This window comes from Molothrus ater, chromosome 5 (genome assembly GCF_012460135.2).
Source record: "Molothrus ater isolate BHLD 08-10-18 breed brown headed cowbird chromosome 5, BPBGC_Mater_1.1, whole genome shotgun sequence".
Classification (NCBI taxonomy): domain Eukaryota; kingdom Metazoa; phylum Chordata; class Aves; order Passeriformes; family Icteridae; genus Molothrus; species Molothrus ater.
The window spans coordinates 56101361-56123367 of record NC_050482.2 but is presented as its reverse complement, the minus strand read 5'-3'; the positions used below and the strand labels follow the sequence as shown (position 1 = coordinate 56123367).

Sequence of the window (22007 nt, the reverse complement as noted above, 5' to 3'; positions counted from 1 at the left end):
CCCTTCCCCAGCTCCGTTCCCTTCTCTGGACACACTCCAGCCCCTCAATGTCCATTTCTTGTCCTGAGGTTCCCAGAAGTGCCCCAGGATCTGAGGAGTGGCCCCAGCAGTGCCAGCCCAGGGGACAGTCACTGCCCTGGCCCTGCTGCCACACCATGGCTGGCACAGCCCAGGTGCCATTGGCCTCCTGCCCCCCTGGGCACACCTGGCTCCTGTCCAGCTGCTGTCCCCAGCACCCCCAGGGCCTTTCCCAGCTTTCCAGCCCCTCTGCCCCAGCCTGGAGCTGCAGGGGGTTGGTGTGACCCAAGGCAGGATCGGGCCCTTGGCCTTGTGGAATCTCAGAGCACTGGCCTGGGCCCATGGATCCAGCCTGTCCAGATGCCTCTGCAGAGCCTTCCTGCCCTCCAGCAGATCCACACTCCCACCCAGCTGGGTGCTGTCCATGAACTGACCGAGTGAGGCCTTGATTGCCTTGTCCAGATCATCAGTGAAGACATTAAACAGGACTGGCCCCAGTGCTGAGCCCTGGGGAACCCACTGGTGCTGGCCCCACCTGGATGTGGCTCCATTCCCCACCAGCTCGGTTTTATACCCAGTGAAGCACGGCCCACCCAGGCCGTGAGCAGCCAGTGTCCCCAGGAGAATGTGTGGGAGACAGTCTCAAAGGCTTTCTAAAGTCCAGGGAAACACAACCACCTTTCCTTCATCTGCTGAGGGGGTCACCCTGTCACAGAAGGAGCTGGGTGGGTGAAGCAGTAGCTGTCTGTCCCAAACCCACCTTGGCTGAAGCTGATTCCCTGGTTGTCCTGCATGTGGTAACACTCAGCTCTTAGGTGGATCCCCATCCAGCCCCATAGACTTGGGTGTGCCTCAGTGTCAGTGGTGTAGCAGTCACTGACTCTTTCCCCCTGGATTATGGGGCTCCATTCTGCTCCCTGTCCTTGTCTTCCAGCTCAGGGGCTCTGTACAATGAGAACAACCAGTCTGACTGTTACAGAGTGAGGCAGAGAAAGCCTTTTCCTCAGTCCTTGTCACCATGTTTCCCCCTGTATCCAATAAAATACGGAGATTCTCCTTGGCAATCCTTTTGTTGCTGATGTATTTATTTTTTTACTGTCTTTTACATCAGTAGGCAGATTAGGCTCTATTTGGGAATTGGCCCTTCTACTTTTTTCCCTGCATAACCCACAACATCCTTGCAGTCCTCTTGAGTTTCTTGTCCTTCTTCAGAAGGTCCTAATTGCCCTTTTTCAGACAAAGCTTTCCAGATATTACAACACAGGGTTGCACCTATGCGTGTCAAATATTTCTAATTGTGTAATCTACATCAGATAGGTACATTTTTAAGGTATCTCAGATTCCTAGATAGCTGAAGGATAGCTGTTAAACATGTACATTTTTGGTATAGAAAGCCATATTACAGCAGTTTGTTTCCACCATTGCACTGTGGATTGACTTTAGGCGTGTGGGAAAACGTAAATATGGAATTTAGGATTGCTTGGATTTTGTTCACTTCGGGTAGACACATGGCATATGAACTATCAGTATGTGCTTTTTTTAAACAAGAAGTAAGTTCATCTGTTGCTAGATTGGAAACATTATTAATAATACACTTAATGCATATCTGCACACATGTTGCATTAATTTATTAGTTTTGGAAGCGTTTTCATGCTTGTTTAAATCAAAATGCATTTGAATTTTCTAAGTAAAAGAAGGTAAAAAAAATTAAAAGGGAGGAAAATCAGAAAAGAACTGGGAGACAGTCCATATGGCCTGATCACTCCTGGTATTTTGAGACAAGAATGTAAACCTGGTGAATTACTAGAGGGAGTAACTCTTGGGCCTGACTGTAACTGGGGGGCTCAGTAACTCAGTGGCTACTGTGAGAGCCTTTTTTGTTGTTTCTCAGGGCACCTATTGCATATGCTACATATTTTAGTCATTTTTCATCTGAGAGAGCCCCTAAAAGGGGTATTCCATCTCCTCAGGTGGCCAACACCTGCAGTGTCTTAGCAGACTACAACAAACACCAACTAGCTGGAAGTGAGGAAGAACATTCTTTTTCTTCAGCTGTCTGGGCATCTGACAGTGAATAAGCATAAAGATGCCATGCATAGATGGGCATCAAATTTTTTTTTCCTTCTGGGTTGGCCCCTCCTTGGCAGGTTTTACATTGAAAATGAGATGGTGACTGAAAACAGAGGGGCAGTTAGTTTCTCTCCTAACCCTTCTTTCTGTGGCTGCCAGCTATCAGTATCTCAAATATGGGCTGGATAACCTGGCTGTTTCTATAGTTTTACATCTTGAGAATTCAAGAGACTGGGGGAACAGGCTCTGAGACATCAAGAACTCAAGACCTCATCTCTGCATCAAATCCCTAAGACTGTTCTGAAAGTCTGTATGGTTCTACATCTGCACCCTCAGCATTGCATCTTTTGACTAATTATTCCAAATTAGTTTCTACCTTTGTTTGCTTTATTATTTTTAAAAAATATCAGATGGGGTATAATCATTTGCTTTCCAGGAGAATGAGATAAACTATCTGCATTTGGTACTGGCATATTTTAAATTCAGTCTTTCATTAATTTTCCTCCTTACCTGTTACCTTCTTGTTTTCTTATTATGAAGATAAAGTAGATTTCATTTTACTTTTCATTGTTTTATAACAGATTAATATTTAGAAATGATCAGTTCTTATTAGTCATAGCTCATTCTTTCTTCTTTGCAGTCAGAGCTGTATGAAATCCTTTACTAAACAAAAGATGAATGATTTCATGTGTAACTCGAATTGCAAGAGAAATAATTACTGACAAAGGGCCATATTCAGATTTTTATCCTTCTTTCCTTTTGTGAAAACAATAATTTAATTTGATTCAGAGTTCCAAGAGTGAGAACCTTGGATGCAAAGCAGGTAAGGAAAACTTCCCCATGGAAGCAGAGTTGTGTGTCATGGCCAGTAGAAGATTTGAGTTGCATCATTTCCATTTATTAGTTAGTATAAGGCCTTAACTTTCATTTAAAAAGATCTGGCTTCAATATTAAGGATGAAAAAAAAAATTTCTTTTTTGCACAGTTTAATTCTTTTTGCCCACTGCTATTCTCTAAAAATCACACCACCCTCTCCTCTCTTACATGGATGTTACTCATAATATAAATCTTCTCATGCTCCTGAAGATTTCTGAAACATGTTTTTCCTTACATTTCAGTTATGTTTGGCTCAGATGCCCAGGTACTGAAAGAAATTTCAAAGCCTATAAACAAACAGTGCCTGCCAGTCAGTCTTAGCACCAATGGCCTGATAGCTGCTTTTGTCCTTTTCCTTCCTGCTTTGGATGGCCCTTTTGCATGCAAGGAAGAAAAGATAAAAAGCTCTGTGTTATTTCACAACTACTTTAGATGAAATGGCCAATACAAAAAAAAAACCCAAAAATATGAATTTTTGTGAATACTTGGAGAGAAAGTAGAGTTAAAAATAATAGAAATACTCAGTAAAATAGTTATTTACTTAATTCCTTTAATTCCTTAATTTCCTTTAATGAGGAAAGGCTAAAAAGACAAACACAGTGATTGGCTAAATTCAGCTTATGCAGTGGTGGGGAATGGAAAAATATGAACACCTGAAGAACCTGCCCAGGTATGCAGTGTGTATAGTACTGTACACCCATGTTCACAGGACTGTAGCTCGTTATGATAGTAAGATGATATCAAGACCAGGAAAAATGAGACTTAAATGTCCAACAGAGAGTTTTTTGGGCTGGGAATCCAGATGTGTTGGAGTTTTGCTTGTGTTTGCCACTGTGGAATCTGCTTTTCATGCTCCGTGGGCTTTGACCAGCCACTCCTCCCAGTATGGCTTTCAGCATGGGTAGTCCAGTCTTCTAAATATGGAATATTTGCTTTTTTCAGGAAGAGGATCAGGATTGAGAAAGGTGATTTGGTCCATTCTTTTCCCACTGAGTTTCTTGACAGTCACCAACCAATATCTGTTTATTTTCCTGTAGCAGAAAAATGACAACTGTTGTGGAGGAAGGACTGGAGCAAGTTGCATGCGTTTGTGAACCTTTGAAATTTATTCAGTAAGCAAAGGAATTCTAGTAAGAGAACTTACCTTCCAGCTGTGGAAAAAGAAAATATTTTTATAGGAACCAATAGAAATTAGGAGGTACAATGTGTTTCAGTTCTGCACTTTTTGCTACTGGAGTGTTTGCAAGATGCTGCCCACCAATCCCATTGAAACACCGCTGCTGTTCAGTCAAACCGCTCAGAGCTCCCTGTGGCTCCTGGGCTTTCCCCTTGAAGTCAAAGAGGGTAATTGGTGCCTGCTGGTGGCAAGATTTGTGTTACTCAGCTGGGCAGCCTAGAGGCAGCTGCTGCAGTAAATCTTGTAGCTCTTGTGTTAGCTGACACCCCCCAGCCCTGCAGGCAGTGCCAAGGGGGCGATGTTTCTGGAAGTGCCACTAGTTTTCTGCCCTGTTTGTTTGCAGGGGTGCCCAGGTACTATGAGGAGTCCCCTTGAGCTGGAAAGGAAGGAAGCCATTCTTTGAGTTAAAAGGTTTCAATTGATTCAAGGCAATGGAGGATCAAATTTCAGTCTTTCATCACTTGTAATAGAAAAATCCATGTGCATTGATAGTTCTCCCCAGTCAAGTATCCCTTGTTTTTAGGGCTGCCTATCAGATTGAGATGGGTAGCACTGATTTGAAAATGAAAAACCTTCAGTTTTCTCATAAAGGGCAGGTCAGATGTGTATGGTGCATCCCCACCTTTTGCAGTAGATCACATGTAATGCTAAGTAAAGCCCCATTTAAATGACAAAAGAATTCTTGGGCTACATGTTAGCTCTTTCCCATAGTAGCTGAATAAAAGAAAAAAAATCATAATAAATAATTAGGGTGGTAATATGTTTGACCATTATTTTTTTAGTATGACTTTTTCTGTTATTATTATAACAGAAATGATCCTTTCAAAGGCAACTAAAGTGCTAATGATAGCTAAGAAGGTCATTCCTAGGAGGTTAAACTGGTTTAATTAGAATTTATGAGAAGGTTACTATAGGAGTGCAGAAAGATGTTAAGGGGTTAACGTATAAGAGATTACATTGTAGTCAGTGTTCTGTTAAAGTTTGAATTAATTTTTCCCATGGGTTTTTCACATTCTAATTTTCAACTAAATGAGACATCTGTTTCAGAAAAGGAAAATTTGCTATGGTTGTCATAGCAACTATCATTCTGTAAGAAAATTATTCCAATGGTTACTTTAGAACAGAAAGATAGAAATTCAGTACATAAAGCAACATCCGATTTCTAGCACAAACTCTGATAATTCAGCCCTTTTTGTGTGGCAGATTATTTGGCCTGCAAAACTTGTTCAAATGTTTTAAACATAAGGTTAATTGTGCTGTAAACAAATTCACCTCTGATATATTTTCCCCCTTGAATCTTACATGTAGACAATCATTATTCTTATCAAAATAACAAACTGGTTGAATTTCAGTAGAGTGTTGGAAACACTCAAGCTGTTTGCTTGAAAAAGGTAAGACCTAAATCAAAGTATATTTCTACAGATGAGTGCTTCACTTCAAAGGTGAAATACATTAATGATGTATGTCTTCAATTGCCAAATAAATTTTTCTTGGGTTGGCTTCTTTTTTTCTGATGATAGTGGATTTTTCTCTTGTAGAACATACCTGGCAATATTTTCTTCATCAAATTTAATATTATTGAAAAATACATTATCAAAATAATTACACTTTTCCTGAGTAACCTCTAACTAGGAATACAGAAATTCAGTGTACTCTATATAAAGAGTTCAGGTTCTATCATAAATGCAAATTTTAGACAAAGTTGTCTTTGCATGACGTTCAGGTCATGGGCTCATTCGTGGGTATTAGAGAAGAAGGCTTTTTTTCCTACTCAGAAACTTTTATAGCTGTTTTGTAATAAATTTTCAGAAGAAGGGGCTTGGGGATTTCTAAAATCCCTATATGCTTATAAAGATGGTATTTGCTTTGGGGTGGGGGCACTGAAATGTGTGATTTGTCTTTCTTCTCTCCAATGTAAAGCATGCCAACATCCTCCACTAAATCCTTTCTTGGACCTGGGTTTTTTGGTTTGTTTTTTTTTTTGCCAGAAATATTCCAGACATTTCCTTCCATCTCAGGATTGTCACAAAAGACAGCATAATGGCAAATCACACAAGTTGTAACATCTCCCCTTCACAAAAGAACAGCTCCAGCATGCATAACTTACCAGCCCCGCTGCAGTCACCACAAAGGGAGCGAGGGAGGGAGGAGGGAGGGACGGGGGAAAGTGCTTCTTGTCTTAATAAGCAGATCATGCCTATTCATAAGGGGAAATGGGCTTTTTTAGAAAGTGGCCGTGTGTAGTCCAGCCCTGGTAAGCCCTGGTAGAGGCAGGCAGAGGCTCTCACAGCTGCCTATGTGGTTTGTGGTCGTCTGGATTTCAGCAGAATTAAGCTGACTTCTGGTGAGACCTGTGGCAGTCATGAATATTTCTCTTTAAAAAATGCTTCATTGTAGTCTTAAAATAATTATTTTGTGAGTTTTTGACCTTTGCTTCTTGGGCAAATACTGGTCCTTTCCCTTGGTTTCCTTTCTGTGTCTGGCATACCAATGGACAGTGCCTCCCCAACTTCCCATCTGGGACCCACGGACAATCCTGTCCCTGCCCACCCCAGGCATATCCATTGAAACTGTCAGTGACTTAAAATACATGATTTACTGTGCTGACACTTCTTTTGCCACCTATTTGCCCTTGCAAATATTTTGTCAGTGAGATCTTAGAGAACTTACCCTGGGCCTACAATTTGCCCAACAGTTGTGTATTTTCTTCTTGGTGAAGAAAAATACTTGGCCTCTTAGGTGAGGAATGCAATCCCAAGGCAGGAAAGGATGAAGAGTTTAGAAAAAGCCAACCACTGTACATTTTTATGAAGTCTTCCACTTCTGGAATATCCCAAGCACCTCACAAACTTCAGGTTTTTTATTTTCAAGGCATTCCTGTGTGTAAAAATAATTTCCTTATCTCAGTGGTGAGCTGAATGTAAGGAGGGGCAGATCCAGCTCCACAGAGCTTGTGTGGTTGCTGTGTGGCAATGTCACATAGTAACATTGCTGGTACCTTGCTGCACAATAAGCCAGTTAGGAGAATCCCATAATTGTTTAGGAAAAGACCACTGAGGTGATCGAGTCCAGCCATAAACCTGATGCGACTAAACCATGTCCCCAAGTACCACCTCTGCACATCTTTTAAATGCTTCCAGGCATGGTGACTTAGCCACTTGACCTATCAGGGAAGAATTTTTCCCAATATCCAATCTAAACCTCCCCTGGTGCAACTGTAGGCCATTTCCTCTTGTCCTATTTATTGTTACCTGGGAGAAGAGACCCAATTCCCACCTTTCTAAAACCTCCTTTCAGGTAACTTTGGAGAGATAAGGTCTCCCCTGAGTCTCCCTCTAGACCGTGGCAGCAGGAAGTGAGGAAAGGCTGCTTGGAATGCTGAACAGGGAACCAGAAAAGTGTGAGTTTGTGGCCTGATGTAGGGAGGTGCCTTAGGCAGCTGCCTTGGCCTGAGCAATGTTACTCAGAATAAGATTTGGGCTTCACTGCTAGTGCTGTTGGCATTTCTCCTTCACACACCTTCTTCACCTCCCTCATCACAGCTTCTAGCTTCTGGAGGCTGGGACATGTATTTCTGGTCCCAATAGCAGATGTTCGAAGTTTCACCTTTTTTTTTTTCCCCTGGGACACCTGTTTCTCAAAACCCTGGTTATCCAGGGCATGTGATGAAGAGGTAGGAGATGAGAAAGAAAGCTTTTCAGTCATCAGTAGTTGAGCTTCTTTTTCTCTGTGGAAGAAAAAGCTTTTGTTCATTGTTCTTCAAATATGGGTATGGCCATGGGACATCAGTCAAGAAATTATTAAAACTTCCAACCTAAAACTAACCCCTCAATTTTATGACCTAGAATTAGAGCCTAGTCAGCAAGACATAATTTAACACTGTGATATAATTTCTGTGAAATATAGTTTTTTAATCAATGGGGTAGCAAGATACAGATAAATTATATTCTGACTGGCAGTGTTACAATCCCGCTGCTCCATGATGAGCTGCTCCATGAGTACATTTTAAAAAATGTAAATGCCTGTCTGATAAGGAATCCTGAATATGGAAAGACTTACTTAAAAGCAAGTCAACACAGCAGAGGACAGAAGAAATTTGTGTGTAAGAGAAGCAGCAGCATTCTTCTTGTTCTGATAGGATGTATCCAATTAGGGAAACAAAGCAGCAGAGATGATGTCTCTGACTTTGGAGCAGAATCTGTCATGGTGCCAGGGTCTGTCCTTGCCCAGCTGGTCATAGGCTAAGGGCCAAATGTGCTGGGAGCCAATGTGAAACATAAATCACGTGGAGGTGTTTGAGACAGCTGTTCTTCTAAATGTTGTGAGAGTCAGCGTGATAATCCACACATGGAAATCTTGGTATCCAGGCCTTGTAAGTAGTTGGAGCAATACTGTGAAATATCCTCTGTGCTGCCTACTGAAAGCGGGGACGATTGCTCGTATTTGCTGTACAAGTTAAACTACACTGCTAGTATGGAAAGAGTGGATTACTGTGCACACAAAGAAAATTAATGCTATTTGTGTCTTCAAATTCCATGGTAGCAAAGAGTCAACCTCAGTATTTTAATTAGATAACCAGTACATGGAAGTAGCACTGAAGACATTCTCCTCCTCTCTTGGCAGGCAACCTTGGTTTTATGGCTGGGGCTTTAATCTTCCACGAGGCCAAGCACTATTAGAGAAATGGAACCTTATTCCAGATGGAATAGATATTCTTATAACACATGGACCACCTCTCGGTAAGAAAATAATAGTGCTCTTAGCTGTGTATTTCAGATGATTATATGGTAACTGATGGCTCTCCTTAGAAAAGGAGTGGAATCCTCACTTACAAAAGTCAAAAGCAACATGCATACTGATTTCAGCAGCACCAGGACTTCAGCTCATGATTACCTATGATACCTCTGCTCAATGGCAGGGAATTAAATAATGGCTTTAAAAATAAAATGTTAACACATAAAGCCACAATGAGCTTTACAAATAAGCAGGGTCTAGTTTTCCTATGCACATCTCTAATCTGCCACTGGTGAAATTACTAGATTGAAGGCATGGAGCCTGTTTGAAGAGAAATGCAGGATTAGGATTTTATTTTTTATCACTTTCTCCCTGACTTGCTACTGCATTCTCCCACCAACAAGTACCCAGAATCTCTTTTTTCCCTCATTATGCTGACTTGGTGCACCTTCTGCCTCACAAACCCATATGCTCCCCATTGTTTGCCTGTTCTTTGGACAGGATGGTTGAATTGCTTATCTGTAATATAAATTGGCAACATGAAGAGGTCAAAAAGAAATAGTTTTGCATGTACATTTTCCAATTATTTTAATATAGGTGATATAAAAGCTATGTATCTATAAGAGATTTCTTGTTTTCCTAGAAAATTTGGACATTACCTTTGCTACAGAAATAATACAACCACACAAACTTGTCCAGATTCAGTAAAGGCTTAAGGCTTTTAAGCTTTTTTTCAATGCATTTAACATACAGCAGTCTATATTTAATGTGACTGTGTTTGACTCTCACTAATTTAATAAGTGGACATGAACAAGAAGCATATACTCAAGTGTTCTGCTGAGCCTTACTGTGCTTTGTGTGAAATGAAGGCAGTTGGTTTCTTTAAACCTTTAGATTCACCAATTTCCTGAAGCTAAAACCCTCATCTTCCACCCTTTCTTCTCTTTCAGAGCTTGGAGGAGAAAGTATCTAAAGGGTTTGTGTGTTGTTTTCTTTAGAAAGACATGTTTGCATTCCACTGCTCACTAATCCTGGGGGAAGGTAGTTCTTTGTGAGCAGTTTCTCACAGTTAGGGGTGTGTGTTTTGATTCTTCACCTAAGTGGAGTCTCATGCCATGCCATGGACTGATTTTAATATGAGCCTGTATTGTAAAAGTGGATGTCAGAAATTAAGTGTTTCAGCCCTGAGATATCAGCTCCAAGCCATTGGTATGGGGGTAATCCCTCCTAGGTTCCAAGACACAATGCTGTGTTTTTCATGTAGTTTTATTTATAAGTCATATTTAAAACTTTTTCAGAAGCTTTTTCAGCACTTTGAAAACCCCTTTTAAAGCCAGCTGGCCAGCTGTAAAACAATCCAAACTTCAGCTGACTGGAGATTCACTCGAAATCTAATGCTGGAAAGTGGAGATTCAACCACCTTGCTGCTTTAGCCACCAGGCCTCTCCAGTAGCCTCAGGCATCCAGCAGAGGGAGGAGGACCCCTAAAGAGCACTGCAGAGCTGGCACTCAACAGACAGACTTTAATAATAAATTTAATAGTAAATTTAATAATTGAAAAGTAAATTAATAATTGCAGTAATTCTGAGGAAGGGCCACCCATCTCCAGTGATTGTAATGGAGTAATGTGAATTCCCCCCATCTCCATGGCTCAGTATGTGGGGTTTTTTTTCCTTTTAATTCTTTATCTTCAATCATCCCCCAAGAATTTCCTTTATTTTTTAGAAGTTCCTGTTTCTTTGTCTCTCTCTTATTGATGCATTAATAGATGGCTCAAGCACAGAACCCTCTGCCTGAGGGCAGGAGCTGTTGGACTCCCTGACACCCATGGCAACAGATATATGACACTTCAAAGAACTGAGCACTCTGCTTAACTTACAGAACCACCTCATTGTGCAGCTCTGTCCACGGACCCTTTGGGAGACAGGATCCCCCTTGAACCTCCCAGCCAATTATTTTAACAAGAAAGCTGATTCCTGTTGTTCTGATTTTGGAACTCAGAACCTCACTAGTATTGTTCCTAATGAACATAAAAAGCAATCAGTCCTCTTGCAAATTCTGGGCTTTTTTCTCCAGCATGGCTGCCTAAATTCTGCCCATCATCCATTTTCTGTGCTGCTCTCTGATTCCCTCACTTCAACAGTGTGCATCCTCCTGAACTAATTAATAATACATTATTACATAGATTTGAAATGGTCTGATTTAGATGCAGAAGAACCATTAAGAGTTAATGAACTTTGATTTTCGTTTAGCCATGTAACAAAAATCTAAGTAATTTTTCTCTTCTGTTTTAGAGTAGTGCTTTGGAATGAAGCACTACTTCATCCCAAAGAACTACTCTAAAACAGAATAGATGGGAGGTTCACAGAGGATGGGAAAAAAAAGCTTAAAACAGCGATTTTGCACCGTTTTATTAGTAACTGTTTATTATTATTAACAAAGATATGCAATGTGTTTCATAGCTTATGAAATATAGAATTTTTTGATTATGGGATCAGTGTTAATGCTCATTTCCGTATCTGCGTATTTTTGTTTCCTAAAGATCTCCATTTAAGATTCTTTTATTTCTCTTCCAAAATTTCACTTTATTTTCTTTGGTTTTAATTTAATTTCACCCTTAAGTCTTCATTTGCAGCTGTCTGCTTGATAGTCTGTGACAAAGATTTATACTTTCCTGACAGCTGCAGAAACCTGTTTCAAGTAACCAAACATTAAAAAACCCCTAAGATGAACTCTAATTGTTAGCTAGGTGTAATCAATTATTCTTAGTCTGTGTAGTCAGGTGTACATAATAAGCTGCAAACATATGGGAAGGCTTCAGAAGGGTGATAATGCATGTAAACAAAAACATGTTCAACATAAATAATGCTTAATTTAATGGAGAAGTTAATTTTATGGATTTTTGTTTGTGAAGTTTTTGAAGTGGAAATACTTTCAGCTTTATGTTCACTGCAGACATTTTGACAATTAACTGTTTCAAATCACTGGAGTAATAATACCTATGGCTATAATATGTTTACTCTGAAAAAAACCCCAAACATGACTTTATTGCAGAGGAATTGCTGGCCTCACTTTGACATCATAAGTGCTGTTTTTCTCTGGTGAATTTTGACCTCCCTTTGATGGCACATGTGAATTCAGGAGGAGTGAGCATTGCTCAGCCTGGCTGTAGTTCAGCAGGGCTTTCTTTTTCTACATTCCCTGCCAGGTGCCGAACAGCACCTTCAGGTCTTTGACCATGATGAGAACTTCCTCTTTTTGGCACTTAGGATGCCCCACTCCCAGGTTGTTTCTTGTTTTTTTTTTTTTTTTCTGAAAATTGAACTTAGCTCTCTGAGTAGCTATGAAACAAGTGCAAACTTTTGCCATTTTGGTAAAACCTCACAGTTTACTGAGCCCAGTTTTCAAGCAGTGGCAGCTAAAGAGGTATTTCTCAATGTGAGAACCTACCCTGAAGCTCTAGCAAATCTGAGAGCTTTTCCAAGAGTTTGAATACCACACTTCTGGTCTTTTAAACCAGTTGGCTGGCTGCTTAGCCATGCTTGAGTGGACATCAAAAGTAAATGTATGAAAACCAGGTCCAGGCTCTGTACCTCTGGCTAAAAGCACAATATATTCACACTACTGCAGAAAATCCAAGAGATGCAAAGCTATGACAGGCACACAGGGAAAATGTAGAACAACAAAATAAATCCAGGAAGATTTTATCTTCTAGGTTTCCAAATGTGAGCCTGATGAAAATGACTGAACAATAGAGAGAAAACAGATTGATTGTTGCAAACACTCCCATACAACATCCTCATACTACTACTTGGAAAGAAACATGGACTTCAGTTGGCAGTAAACTTCCCCCTGCAGTATTTTTAGACAAAGAGGCGAGTTGATGCAACATTTCTGTCTATTTTCATAAGAAATACATTTTTACACAATTTTTGTACAAGTAAATGCAGCACTTGAAATACATCTTCTGCAAAAGGCCTGAGTTTCTCTTCCTATCTGAGATTCATCAGTTTAGGGAAGTGGAGCTTGCTGTGCCATGAAGTGGTTTAACTCAAGGAAGTCACTTTTTGGGTATGTAGTGGATTCCTCACCTGAGCTCCACTACTGTAGGATTCAATGTGATAACAATAGAGTTGTAGTATTGGCAGCACAGATTCCATTACATTGGTTCAAGTGTTCAATCTAAAAAAGTAGGTCCCAGGACAGGTTTTAAATAGTTTAATGTTCTTTTAAATTCTTTAGAGGCTCTCTTTGGATTTACTGCACTTTATACCTCATTCTCTTCAGGAAGAAAAAGGGGTAAAGCATTGAGTTATCCCATTAACAGTGCAAAAAAAGCTTTGATTGCAGTGATTATTTTTATTCTTTGAAAAAAAACTGGAAAGAGTTATCATAGTCCTTTTTATCCAGATGAGCTTTTATGGTTTTCCACCAGTATTTTTCTTTCCTTCCTCTTCTGCATACCAAGGCAGACACAGTTTTTGCCATTTCAGTTCTTCTGTGGCTATTTCTAAAAGGCCATGAGACATGAAATCTCAAAAATGCTGTATAACAGCACAGCTTTGTGGATTACCTGTCTTCTCTTAAAGCTTTCCTTTCTTTTCCGAAGGTTTTCTAGACTGGGTTCCTAAGAAAATGCAACGAGTAGGATGTGTTGAGCTGCTGAACACAGTCCAGAGACGAATACAGCCAAGGCTTCATGTTTTTGGACATATCCATGAAGGTCGGAGCACATTTCTTTTTATATATATGTTTTTATAAATAGCAAACAGAGAAGTCTTAACCAGCATTTTCAAACTTAAATGTCTGAACTGAAGCGCTTGAATTCAGATACATATTTAGCTGTATATATAGAGGTGAAATTGGCTGATATCCACATTTCAATGCTTGTACTTGAGCTATCTTTCATTTTCTACATCCATAAAACAGGTTGATGCTTCCTTCACAGGGATGAGTACTGTGAATTTTAAAATGAGAATACAAGTCCAGTAGTTACAGAAAGTGACTAAATATTAGGATGGAGGGATTTTTTTTCCTTAGTAGAATCTGTGCTTCACAATAATTCATGTAAGACCTCTGTGTGTTAACTTCTGTGCTTGTAAAAGGGGTAGGAATATTTTGTGTTGCTTCTAAGGCTTGATCTTCAAGATTGTACAATAACTTGTCTCTCCCCATCCGAGCGTATATGAAGTTGAAATCAAGAGGGGTATCACCACTGATATCATCTACTGGTGTAGAAGTTCCAAGATATTTATGGATGCATTTGGTTGCTTTGTCAGGGGAAACATTTTGTGCTCAGACAAAAGAAGTGGTTCTATTGACTATTTGATATTTAACTGGAGAAAAATAAAAAAAAAGAGTTCCCTTTGCACAAGCCAAGTAAATGGTGACAGATATGCTCTGCTGAAGTCAGTGACAGCAGGAGTTCATCTCCAGGCAAAAGGAAAGGTAGATGCTGCCTGTCCTGTTCATAGAGCAAGGCAGAAGGCTTCAAGCAGTGCTGCCACCCCAAGCAGAAGCAGTGGGCTGTGCAGGAGTGAACCACTGGCATGTACATGTGTATTATCAACTGCTCCATCTTTGGCAGTGTTAACTTACTGGCAGGAAAAGGTACTCCACAGCTGCCAGTTTTCTGCTTCTGGGACTGCTCCAGCCTTTGCTGTAGGATCTCTGTAGGTCTCAGCAGTGCAGAGATGGAAAAATTGGAGGAGATGGCATTCAGATACTTCTGGTTTTGTGAAGAACCCTTCCTAAGATATCCCTCTCTGACTTGCTGCTGGAGGCTTTCACCACAGCACATAGTAGTGACGTGGCTGGTGGTGTAAAATTAATGGATAAGATGTTCAGATCATTATTTTATAGCTCAAGGATTAGGTCCATCCTCCTCCTGTGTCTCATCTCCAGTGACCTGTTAATGCCTGGTTAGTGTCCAAAGTACTGTTAAATCACAGAGTAAACAAATAATGCTGCTAGAGCAGTCTTTGATATTCCAACCAAGAGAGCTGGTGAATACAGTTCAAACTCATTGTCATTTCAGAAATTATAAGCCAAGTGGGTTGCAGGGGATATAAACAAACAGCAAGCCATGAAGCTTCAGGCAGGTAAACAAAATCACATCTGCTATAACCAAGTCCAACTTTGGCTCTCAAGGGAAGAGAGTAGCACCTCCATAGAATAGCGAATTAATGTAGTTGGCACAGTAGGTATCAAAACACAGAAACAAGGTACTCTTCTTGTTAACTATCATAATTTAGAGAAAACAAATGGGGAACTGCAGAGCTTGTTTTTCAGTGGGCTGCTAAATCTCTGCAGAGGAGAATTCCCATTGCAGGCAGCCTGTGCAAACGAAGCTGCACTTTGTAGAGAGAATGCATGATTTGAACAGATGAGTTCTTTCTCGGAGTGAGCATAGCTACATCTGCAGCAGTCATTTACTGAACATCTGGGGAGAAGAGGTGCTTATAAGAGATGTTTCTTCCCTATTCCCTCTCTGCACTACCATGTCTGCCCAAAACTACCTCTACACATGGGCTTTCCGCTGATGCACCCATGGAGGGGACAAGCAGCATGGCAAAGGCTCTGGCTAAAATTCTGGTTTTCCCAGTATAGCCAGTACTCCACTGAGGTCATGGTCAAGGAAACCCTGTTGGCAGTGGGACAGGAGTGAAAGCTGCAGCATTAGGAATCTTCCAGCAAAAGAAAGTGTCTGGTCTCTTCAAATATGTAGCCAAGGATTCAGAAAGTCCCAGCCGCAGTGCTGACTCTTCTCTGTGCATTTTGTGTTTTCCTCAGAACAGTCATTCCATGGCAAACAGAAAGGGATTTAAAGAAATTCCTGTGACAGGAGCCTGACAGAGTTTTCTTCCCTCCCCGGGCTCTAATTATAGTGTGGTTTTTCCATGGAAGGTGCAGGAGGCCCTGCATTATTCAGGGTGTTTCAAGGAACCAAAAAGAAAGGAATTTGGCTACTGTTTCTTTGTTTGCAAATTATGCAATTTTCAGTGCTGTGAAAGACACAAAATTGCATTCAGAGAAAACATAGGGTCCTCAGTACCTAGGGTTTGAATAGCTAGAGCTTAGTGTGTATATAGCAATGAATACATTTCTCTATTAAATTTATGAAAGGTGAGATTGAATCTTAGTGCAAATGCTTTCTACCAGGTGATTTCCCCAAAATCATGTATTTCTGATGACAAATGCAGTTCTTCATATTGATCATAATATTTCAGTGAAAGTTTCCAACATTAGGCCTTTAGCTTTCATATAATCAAGCTTATGTTTTTTTTTAGAGATTCATTAAAAGATTTTTGACAGTGGAGAGTGTCTTCTCTTTCATAACACCAAGGTTGTCAAAGGGCTTCTTCTTCACTTTCTGAAACAGCATTTCACTGTACTACTACAGGAATTAGAGCTGAAAGTTTGGTTTTCTGCATATTTAACTCTGGAATTGTTTGCCTTGGGTGTCTAGCCAGACATGAGATGTAGCTGAAGCTTTTTCACCGCTGGTGAGACACACAGATGTGTGTGTTCTGCTGTGGAAATGTTCTGGTGTTTTAGGGTGTGAATTCACCTTGTCTGTTAGACAATGCACTCAATAATAAAGCCATCTTTTTTCAGCCTGGGCAGGCATTTTAGTGCCTTTCCATCAAGTTTGGTTAACAAGTTCAAAGACAAAGCAAGAAGAGGTTCCTACTAGGCAAATCCTGCCCTGATGCACATGCACACGTACTTGCTTCAGTCAAGCAATGTTTTTTCTTCATTGGTTGCTTAAAGGATGTTCAACACAGGGCAGGAAAAAAAGGTGGGAAGATTAAAATTGCCCAAAGTTTGCTGCACTGATGACTGCAAGCCTAAACTATCAGAAGCATCCTTTCCAAAACTAAAACGGTTTTAAGAGAAAAATCTCTGCAGAGAGAAGTATCTGTCTTTCTAAGGAGGTTTAGTGTGCTGGCTGCCAGAGATAATAGCCACCAGCTACTGAAGGCCCATTTTGCTTTTCTTACACAATTAAAAAGTTATTCTGTAGGACAATGATGGTATTGATTCACAGAACATTTATGTTTTGCACAAAGATAATTTTTAAATTCCTTCTGAGTAATAAAAAATGTGGCACTTATCATTGTGTGATAAAGGTAATTAAAAATGAAAGAAGATAATAAGGAATAATGAGAGTAACCAGGATTTTTCTTCCTTTTTAGGTTATGGTGTCATGGCTGATGGAACTACCACCTATGTGAATGCATCTGTGTGCACTGTGAATTACCAGCCACTTAATCCACCTATAGTTATTGACTTACCTACTCCAAGGAACACATGATTATAATGAGGATTTAAAGTTGTACCCAACACATAAGCAACTTTATATTGCTGGCTGAGAATCCCAATAGGGAACCATTCAACAAAAAAGCAAAATCCTTTTTTTCCCTGCTAGCTCTTCACAGATAAATTTGGAGTAACAAAAGTGGACAAGGAACAAAGACATTTTGGTGCCAGAACCAGATTAAAGACTAACATTTCACCATTAAAATGTTTGTGAACACAGAAAAGTGAATGCATTCCACAAATATATATATATATACATATATATATATCTATATATATATATCTCTAGTAGGGGCTTTTGTACATACCGTATACTGGACTTATTAAAAGAATGATGTCTTTCAAAGGAGTGTTTCTTTAAGAAAGTTTGCAGTTTAAACGTAAGTGTTTAGACTAGGATTTCCTCATTTCAGATGTTTTTCAGTGAGCTCTTGGTAAAATAAAAATGATGGTAAAGATGTTTTCCCTTAATCAACATGGCAAATATAAAAGATGGTGCACAAATGACCAGTCACAGGAGGAAAGCTATTTCTCCATGTCCTCCAGGTCTAAGTCTTTGCATCTATTCAAAACCAATGCAATACAGGCCCTAATTCACTGTACTGAAATGAAGTTTTACTACATCTGGCATTACAGATGGCAAGAGAAATGGTGCATATTGCCAGCATGCTGTAAACAGCTCAACATTCAAGAAGGGAGACTGTGTTAAGTGCAGTATAAACTCAGGAATTTGTAACCTGGCCTCGCCTGTTTAAAAAGAAAAAAAAAAAAAAAAAAGGATGACATTTCCCTTAAAAAAAAAAAAAAAAAAGAAAAAATATAACCGTGTTTTCATATGGTAAAGAGAGATGTAATTGTACTTAAGGAAAAAAGAAAGGACCTGTAAAGAGCCCACCCAATGATTAGTAATGGTATTTTAAATAATACCTACTGGGACCATTGGTTTAAAAACTGCTAATGGGACATGCAGCCAATGATGAGATTACTGGTTTGAATTTGGCCTTGGTCAGGAGTGGTTAAATGTCATTGTGATAATTTTGTCCTTGGGAAACATGGATGTCAAGGGGAAGGTATCAGCCCAAGGTGTGGTTCAAGCACTCCCTTTTGGGTGGCTGTGAGTGACAGGCACACACCAAAGTGTGCAGAGCAGAGGTCACCTCAGGAGACCTGGTACTGCTGTTTGCCCACTTGTGGACACTGCTCAGAGAGGCTCAGCACAAACCCAGTAGAAACTCATCTGTTGTGTTGCTTTTGGCACCAGACAAAGCAGGGAATGTGGCAGGAGCTGGTTGGGAATGGTCCACAGTTATGGTACTGCCCGTGCAGCTCTTCTGTAGTGCTAGCAGAGGTATTGAAGCTGCCAGGATTTCAGTCCTGTCCTAGGCAGAAGTTTAGGAATTGATTAGAAAGCTACCAAAAAAACCCCAGGGCTTCAGACATGTCCTGCAAGAAATGGATTTCTGTCTTGAACTAACAAATATGTCCTTTTGACTTGATGGAGATAATTTAACTGCTGTATTCTGAATGTGGGCATCCTGAATTTGGGGCTGACAGCATCTAGGCATTAATCTTGTTCACACACATTGGGCACACCACAGCACTGCCAGCTCAGAGCTGGTTGCAGATCTGTGCATAGCCCACATCTGCACACATGCATTGTAGAATTGTGTGTGTTACATGGACGTAAATGTGTTTAATGTAGCAGCTGCATGTACATTATACAAATAAACAATTTAAAATACCTGTGTTGCAAAACCAGGCCATGTGAGCCTCGACTCTCAGCTAGGTGGGCACAAACTCTGCTTTTCACTGGCTTCCCATGTGCAGCAGCTCTTCCAGGTGCTGCCTGGAGCCGAGATGTTCAGGCCCAGTAACTGACTCATGCTGTGGACCCACAAGAAGCCACTAGACCCCCCCGAAAACATGACAAGTCACAGGTCTGTCATTTTTGTAATCTGTTGGGGTGACCATGTGTCTAAACTAATGTGCTGCTTTTTTTTTTTCCTGAAAATGAAACCCAAAACAATAGGTGACACCTGCAACTGGTTTTTGGGGGAGTGGTTCACAAGTGCATGAGCAGTCTGCCATTAAGTCAGATGGGGTCAGTTTTGTCAGAGCTACTTGTGTAGAAATTTCAGGATCAGCTCCTAAATCAGTAAGAACTGAAATTCATAGTTGAATATGAACTCCTGTCATCATTGGGAAGATGAACAATAGCATGTAGTTAGAATAAAAGTGGCTTATCTAGTCACAATTCAAGTGGTTTGCAACAAATGTGGCAGGAAATTGGCTGTATGTTAAAGTCTGAAATGTTTACATTCGCTCACAGCACTTAAATGTTAAAGTGAAGGGAAGAGGTCCTTTTATTAGCCTCAGCAAAATTTCTATGTCAACCATAAAATATTCTCTTAAAAATAATTTTTCCTAAGGTATCTTCCAAATACTGTGTATTTTTATGTGGAAAGGATATGAAAGCAACTGTTACTTCAAAATATCATTTAAAGTACTTGGGGTATGAAAGCTTAAAGATTATTTAATCATTTTGACATAACTTGAGTGTTGTAATTTTTGGTCAAGCATGTTAGACAAATAAAGGCTTAAAAAAAACAACACAAAACAAAAAATAAAGTCTCTTAATGTGCAGCTCATGTGATCAGCTCCATGTTGGAATGACTGCCATCTTCTCCGGGAGTAGGAGCCAGGCTGTGGGACATTAAAGTTGTTATGGAGGGGCCTGCACTGTCCCTGAGCTTCCAGCCACCACATCTCCTGCAGAGGGAAACAAGCTTGAGGTTTGTGTTGCAGAGAAGGGAAAACAGCAACCACCGTCTGTAGTGGATGTATTTTGGTGGGAGAGTGTGCCAGGTGTGCCTGGGAGGCAGGGAAAAGCTACTGTGGGAGTGCTGCAGCAGAGCTCTGGAGAGGTCAGGAACTGGGATGCCATCCTTTGGGAGTGGGCAGCAGCTGGGGGAAGGAAAGTTCCTGCTCTGAGTTGGGTGTCAGGACACATCATCACAGAGCGGGAGATTAAGGCCAGCTGAGTATGTTTATTTTAATTTTGTGGGCAAAGAAAGACCTGAGTTTCTGATCTACCTCAGATAAGGGAGGCCATGAAAAGGAAGATTTCCACAAATTTGCCTGTGCAGTTGTCAGCTCTATTTAAATGTGGGATGACCTCTCAAGTAATTTCCTGCCCCACCTCCCCTTTGCTGACCTTCACTGATATTTATCCAGGTAGCAGTGCTCCTGAAGGAAGGTGTGCTGATGTGTATCACTAATATGTGCAGTCCCGTCACCAGGCAGAATTGTTGGCTGAGATTAATTCTGGTTCATTTCAGCAATGAATAGGGGAGATATCACTGCATGTCAATGAAAAAAAAAAGATGACAAGATTATTTTTACCTCTCTCAGTCACATACGGCTGAGGATGTGAAATGTTCCTTGACTAGAAGGAAGGAGCAGGCTGGAACTCAGCACCCACCCAAGCAACTGCTTTTGGTGCTCCAGGAAGGATCAAAAACCCTGTCTCAGGATCGTGCTGGGGACACAGCAGGTGGGAATGTGCTCTGGTCTTGCTGCACCAGGGATCCAGAGGAGATAAGAAGTGGTTTGTCTTTTCCAGTCACTGACTACTGCCTACAGTCAATGCAAATACTTCAGAGGATGGAGGAATGAGACATCCCTTAGAAGGCAATTTTTGGAATAATCTACCCATGGGGACCTTTGCCCCCATCCCATTTATTGCTGTTTGTGTGAAAATTTCTCTCTTAAAAGCTATATTATTGCTTTCTGCTCAAGTAACTCACACAGAGCAAATAGAACTGCAAATGGTCTTTCCTTTCAGGTACATTCTTGTCTCTTTCTTGCAAGTCTCTCTGCATCTGCAATTTTAGTGATATTTTGGAACAGGAAGCACCCTGGATGATTATGCAGAGTGCATTAGAACAACAGTATTTTGCTAATCCTTGTACATGTGCTGCTGCTTGGGTTTATTGACTGTCCCTTTGTTCTCTTTTTATGTGCAAAGTGAAAATAGGAGTACTTATATGCACCTCTTTTGTGCCATTTGTTATTTTGTATATTGGCCATTATGTTGCTTTTTACTCACTTCATCTAGAAATTAAAATAATTTCAATTCTAGCTAGCCTCTATACCTAACTTCCTTACTTTCCCATTTTGGAAATGCTCCCCTCCTCTCTTTTTGATGTGTCATTTGGGAGTTGGTGAGAGGCAGCAGTGCCAGAAGAGGACCTCCTCTTCCTTCCTATCTGACCATTTAGACACAGTTCTCTGCTACTTTCTCTCCTGAGTTTTTTCCAATATCTTCATTTTTTTTTAGGAGTTTTTGGGATAATAGCACGTATTTGTAACCCCTAATGGACCACTGTGGTGACCTGCCCATGGCCCTAGCTCGGTTTTCTCTTCAAAAGGTGAGAACTGATTTGGACTTAGCACAACTATCACTCCTTCCTCTCAGGGAGCCTTGCCCAGGCTGTGTCTGTGGTGGGGATCTTCTTCCCCCACTCTGGCCTGTTCCTCTGGCTTTGGTGTGCCCCTGGCAATCCTCATCATCCCTGGCTGGGATAAGGAATTGTGTGACATTTGTGTAGCCTTCATCCTGCTTTTGAGGTTTTTGTTTCTTAGCTGCTGCCCAAACCATGACCCTTCTATGCCCCTCATGAATAGCTCTTCCACAAAGGTCTTTATCAAAACCTTCACAATTGTCTACACCAATTATATCAGCAATAGCTCTTCTGGCCAGGACTTTGATGTACAAAAGCTTTCAAAGAGATTAAAGGAACAGGCTTTT

General features: G+C 40.6%; 1 protein-coding gene across 4 annotated transcripts in view; it reads left to right on the top strand.

Moving 5' to 3' along the window:
• MPPED1 (metallophosphoesterase domain containing 1) overlaps positions 1 to 19845 on the top strand; it is a 63188-nt gene extending 43343 nt beyond the window's left edge. For all 4 annotated transcript variants that reach the window (XM_054514993.1, XM_054514992.1, XM_054514990.1 and 1 more), the window contains exons 5-7: positions 8765 to 8880; positions 13485 to 13598; positions 17074 to 19845. In XM_054514993.1, the coding sequence (XP_054370968.1) occupies positions 8765 to 8880; positions 13485 to 13598; positions 17074 to 17192 (349 nt within the window). In that variant the 3' untranslated portion in view covers positions 17193 to 19845. The remainder of the gene's footprint in view (positions 1 to 8764; positions 8881 to 13484; positions 13599 to 17073) is intronic.
• The last annotated feature ends 2162 nt before the right edge of the window (positions 19846 to 22007 follow it).